The following is a 6,000-nucleotide window of genomic DNA, read 5'->3' on the forward strand; positions in this document are numbered from 1 at the left end:
TCTTATCTTGAATCAAAACTGCTCTTCTTGCTTAGCACAGTCATATCGATTTTATAAGTCAGGAAAAAACCTTTATAAATGAAACTGAAATCCGCAAAATAACAATGCAAAGAACAGTACACACTTAAATCTCTTAGCCTAGAAAAACAGATCCCAATCACTAATGTGCAACCAAGTTCAAAGCAGATGCGCAAAAAAAGGACTGACAACCTTACATTTGCAATCATTCGGAATCCTGAAACATAGAATAAGAACTTATGGAACTTTACATTCTATAGTGAACTTACAAATACAACAATTCAGGCAAAAAAGATAAATGTTTCATGTGGAAGTGTAATATTAATGGTGAACTACCCGAAATTTCAAAGCAGAGCAAAGAGGTGAACATCCACACCTCATTCGTTTGTGGGTATTCACTTTCTCCTTGGAGGCATTTCACTTCCTGGAAATCTGGACAAATGTATTTGTGTTAAAGGCAAATGTGTGTGCGCGTTTCCAGGGTTGAAAGGGGAGAGCCCATCCTGAGGGAACAATTTTCCCTATATTTTCTCTTAGGGAGATCTGCATCTATGTTTGCAAAGATAACTAGTTTGCAACTTTCACCCGTTAAACCTGTTGAAGGAGGCTCCACCCACCGATTTGAGGAAGTGTAAATCTAGACTTGAAAATGGTAATTGGGAAAGTGGTAAAGTTATATTTAGAAGGAGTAGTAAATATACATCTCTAAATTTGTCTTTGCAAATTGTGCCCATGTATGTGATAGAGGTCTAGTGGAACCGTTTCTCCACGAGGATCATTACCATGCACCTGCATATTTGCATGACATTAACGCATCTAGATATATTTACCAGGTGGAAACACTAGGAGTGCAAGTTTAACACAGTGGGCTACTGAAACAAACATACAGCTAGTGTAGAATTTCTTGAACACTCCTTTCTTTGTAAATCACAAAAAAGTGAGACATTCGCTCAAATAAATTAACTCTACTGAAGTACATGTCTTACTTTTTCAAAACCCTTTTCATAAAGAGGTGTCCAAATTGACAGAATGGGTTCATGCCGAAAATGGGGGCAGTGGGGACATTCCGGAGTTTGGCTGCTGCTGCTGAGAATGTTCTGCAACACACACTGTTCTTGTTTTAGGAATAGAAACGGGGGTGTACATACTAAATATCGACGTCAGAATATTGAGGGTACTAAATATCAAGGCCAGAATAGCGAAAAAAATATCAACAGGTAAATCTAGATTTTCTATACCGAACTCCACAAATATATACCTATGTTGTACATATATTTATATCTTCAAGTTACATACATGTGGAGTTAGGAACAGTAAATAAATACTTCTCTCCATGCACTTGCCTGCCAGTATTTTGTCCCTTAAATGTCGATATTCAGTAGTACAATGGAGACTGGGCACTGGTGGTTAGAAAGAAGTGATGAATGCTACCATATGGATTTAGATGCTAGAAACCTAGGTCTCTGGCTGTAAAGGGTCTTGAGCATTCAAGTTAGACTTTCAAAAGAATTCCTTTGCCTAACTGGACAGGAGTGTAATGATTGTATGATTGGGATTCTTTTGAGCCGTCCTAGGACTTTTAGCTGCATAGCACCATTTTGAAGAAGTTTTAGTCACTGAATTAGATGCGCAGTTAAGGCTAGGTATACGGCATTGCCATAGTGCAACCTGGACAGAATAAGAGAATTTACAACTTGCATGTGCAGGTTGTCCTCCAAAAAGGGAAGGGCAGTTATTAACATTTGTTGACTGCCAACAGCTAGTTTTAGCTCAGTGACTTACTTGCTCTTTAGGAGTAAGACCTGGATCAATAATAATACCTAAATCATGTGTTGGCTTAGTGGAGGCAGGAAACTGACCCACTGATAAAGGCCATTCAATCTGGCCAGCATCTTTTATCCCATTTGCCGTTTGAAAATTCTCTGCTTTAGAGGGATTCGATAAAAAACATTGAGCCATACACCTCTTCGCAAACTCAAGATTCTTCAGGTTCAAGAGAGGGCGACTTAACGCTCGTCCGTGTTTTCTTTAGGTTGAAAATGGGCTGCGTAACATCTGCATACATTTTTTTTGTTTACATTTGTAATGTGCACAGCTACCCAACAAAGGGTTTCCCGGCGCGGCAGATCCCAATAGCAATGTGGTTACAGAAAACTAGATGTTAAAGAGCCATGTTTTTAAGGCTTTTCTGAATTTGATGTAATTCGACTCAGACCGCAATGTATGTGGCATTGAATTCCAGAGAGAAGGTCACATATACAAAGTTATACCCATCTGAGCCAAAACTCGATACGCCAGTAGCCTCTACCACGGATCACCTTTAACGACCATGAAAAGACTACAACGGATTCAGAACTCGGCTGCCAGACTACTCTTGCATATCAAACCACGAGACCACATCTCCCCTGCCTTGAAAGCCCTGCATTGGTTACCGGTTGCCAGAAGATCCACGTTCAAGCTGCTCTGTATTACCCACAAAGCAAAACATGGAATAGGACCACTCTTCATCAGGAATAAAATCACCAAACACATTCAACAAAGGAACCTCCGCTCTAAAGGAGCATCTCGCCTCAAAATCCCACCATACAAGAAAAAAACCATGGGTGGCACATCCTTCTCTGTTCAAGCAGCCAAACTATGGAACTCTTTACCCCCCAACATAAGATCCACCGACAACCACCTTATCTTCAGAAAACTACTCAAGATCTGGCTCTTCCCCACATAAGCACCATACGGAAAAAGAAATTTACAGCATATCCCTCTGTATATAAGCATTTGTTTTCAATATAGATATGTACCTATCTTTGTGTATTACTTTATAAAACATGTAAAATAATGATGTTAAGAGAAAATAAAAAATAAAAAAAATAATAATAATAATAATATTCATCAATAAATAAAAATCATCTTTGGTCTACATGTACATACTTCCATTGTGCATCTATGTACCTTCCATGTACTTGGATCTGTGTGTCTGTTACTTTTCTCCTGAAAAAGCATATCCAATGCACTACCCTCTTTCTCATCCTGTGCCTCTATCAATATATTTAATCTAAATATACTTACTTCCTTTATGTATCTATATACTTTCAATGTACTTATGGATCTATATATTTATCACTTTCTTCTAATTTAGTATTTCCAATGAAGTAGCCTATTTCTCAGCCTATACTTCGCTCTATATATCTTCTAGCCCAACCTTCTGACTCATCTCCAACTTCTTTCTACTACTCCTTCTAATGCACTACCCTATCTCTCATCCTATACATCTATCAATATATCCTCTACATCCACTTTCTGATTTATCCCAAACCCCATACCACTACTATGATCTCCAAAATAACCCTTTCTAGACTCTCTCCTGCTCTACCCCTCCTTCCATCATCTGACACCTCTTTTTACTACACCGATCCCGTAAAACAAACCTTTCTAAACTCTCCCCTCTGATTCCTTCCCTCCAAAACTACTTTTTACTCATCCAAAAGCCTCTTCCTACTACTTAAAAAAAATCCTTCACTTTTTTATCCCTCCACTATCCTTTTCAATCAAATTTAACAGCCTAACATGTTCACTTCTCAAATTCCATATTCTACTATACTAATATACTGCCCAAATAACTGAATAACATATCTATTACTCAAATTACTTCATATTTATACTATACTAATTTTCAACCCTAATTCTTTATGGGTTCCGGAGTGGCGTGCTACTCGCCAGAAAAGCGCTTTCACATCCATCAGGGGTAACAAGTGCTATATGAATGCAAATTTTTCTTCCCCTTTTATCCATCCGCTATCCTTCTCACTCCAAGTAACAGACTAATATCCACCACTGAAATTACCTCATATTTCACCATAATAATTCACCACTAATCCTTTGAAGGCTTCCTGAATAGCATGCGTCAACAAGCGAGCGCTAAATAAATGCAAACCTTTGTCCTCCTCTATCCTTCTGCTATAATTCCAAATCCAAATAACTGACTAACCTATCCACCACTTAAAATGTACTTGCATGTTTCACTATACTAATTTAACACTACTCCTCTATGGGTCCCGGAGTAGCGTGCTACCCGCCGAAAAAGTGCTTTGACGCCTCGTCAGGGGTAGTAAGCGCTATATAAATGCAATTACAATACAATACATCATTTAGGAGAAACAGACGTAAATTTGAAAACAATGACTAGCTATTTTTCATTTACACTGCTGATTTTTCTTTAGGAAAAGACAAATAAATATTTTTCAACGGGCACGCAGATAGAAACTTGTTCCCTTTATAAACACTGCACACAAATGAAAGCTTGGGAAAATGCATGCATAAGTGACATGTTTCGCTCAGTAGGCCAAGCAGGGATCATAGTCACATGACGAGTTTGTTTAGCATTCTGAAGTTGAAAGTTGTCTCTTTGCCTGGGAGGTGCGTGTCAAGTGCCAATGTTGTTTTTTACTGGTATAAAATGCAGTGCAACCTAATCCAAAGCGCACAAGCAAACGTTAAAGCAAGGCTGGAAAAAGGGGTCTTTAAAGCTAAAAAAATAAAGTTATTCAAAAAGCATTGTGCGAAGGCACACTCTGTTGTAGATCCTATTGTCAACGAGATACAGGGGCTGACCACACCAATGTTCCTAACTAAAGCCACTCCCTCATTTAGGAAAATATTGATATGAATACATTAGTCCTCTTTCCCTTGCTGGTCGCCACCCACCAATCCTCTTAACAAGTCATTTATCTCCCAAAGTCTATGATGGAGCAAAATAAAAATGTTGAAATGCTCGCAATAACAGTGGAAATACAAAAGAGGCGAGAGTGAAAAACCTACAGTGGTCACAAAACGGGATTGAGAGCGATTTTCTGAGGTGCAGTCAAGCCGCGGTGTGTCCCAGAGAACCTGTACCTGGTTAGCCATGCACAAGTTTTAGCAACTTGAGCGAATATTCTAGACAAATGGGAGAACGTTGACCAGTAGAACTCGGGCACACTCCGAGACTGTTAACCTCATCAAATCGTATATTCGTGCCAGCAAAGTATCCTAAAACACTGTTCCCAGCATCTCTACTCTCAAGCTAGCTTGGCTAAGGAAGCGCCACGGTGTTTCCGGGGTCACTCTGACAGCCACGCCGCCCAATAAGAATACTCAACGGAGTATGTCATTGGGCGCGATAACCAACCATGGATGAAATACTCGCTTGGGTCCGCCTCCACGGTCGAAAGGTAGGTGGCGCTTAACTCGACCCCGAATTGAGGGATAGTGCTGGTAAAAGTACTAAGGAGTGCAAGGGTTGGTATCAGAGTTGAGTAAGTATTGAAGGCAAGCGGAGGATCCTACCCAGAAGTTCTCCACGAAGTAGGCCATGACCATGACGATGACTGACGCCCGCCGGCTGCGGACCACAGTCCCACTGTAAATGTAGCCGGTACCAGTCTCTCTTCAGTTCTCGCCCTCTCCCGATTGTGACGCTGGGTGTCCGCTCTTCTCTCTGACGTGGGACAGGAGAAGGCACCGCCCCGGTTCTTGCCCTCCCACAGAATTGAGTACGGGCAGCCCTAACGCCCTCTCTCCGGGCGCGCTCTCGGCGGTTCCTCCCACTCGGTGTATGAGTGCGGGCCGCGCGCATATGAAGGGAGAGATGGCGGGGTCTACGACCCGTTTATTCTTCCCCTACTTGCACCAACTACTGTACGTAAGGCTGAGAATAAGCACTAGAGTCATTGTGACTTTCAGGACATTTTTTAAGACCCCCGTTGTATATATTTTCAGAAAAGCAACACATTCGACGCTGTTTCTGTTATCTAAAGAAGATTGCGAGACTACTATCTGCACATTATTTGGTGTACATGATTATATTATGTGCATGTAGTATGGGGGTGGCAAACAAACGAAGCAGGAGACGAAGATTAGCTTCAAACGCTGTTTATTTGTAGTAACAGGTTCAAGGGATATGGACCCACAGCCAACACCAGTTGCTCAAAAGAAAGTATAGAATAA

At 40.8% G+C, this 6,000-nt stretch overlaps 1 protein-coding gene across 2 annotated transcripts in view; it reads right to left on the minus strand.

The window, feature by feature from the left end:
- Positions 1-5,604, minus strand: part of FCHO2 (FCH and mu domain containing endocytic adaptor 2) — a 1,161,485-nt gene extending 1,155,881 nt beyond the window's left edge. For both annotated transcript variants that reach the window (XM_086960798.1, XM_086960797.1), the window contains exon 1: positions 5,341-5,604. In XM_086960798.1, coding sequence (XP_086816924.1) covers positions 5,341-5,373 — 33 coding nt within the window. In that variant the 5' untranslated portion in view covers positions 5,374-5,604. The remainder of the gene's footprint in view (positions 1-5,340) is intronic.
- Positions 5,605-6,000: the final 396 nt, after the last annotated feature.

The sequence above is a fragment of the Lissotriton vulgaris genome, chromosome 3_1 (genome assembly GCF_964263255.1).
Source record: "Lissotriton vulgaris chromosome 3_1, aLisVul1.2, whole genome shotgun sequence".
NCBI classification, from domain to species: domain Eukaryota; kingdom Metazoa; phylum Chordata; class Amphibia; order Caudata; family Salamandridae; genus Lissotriton; species Lissotriton vulgaris.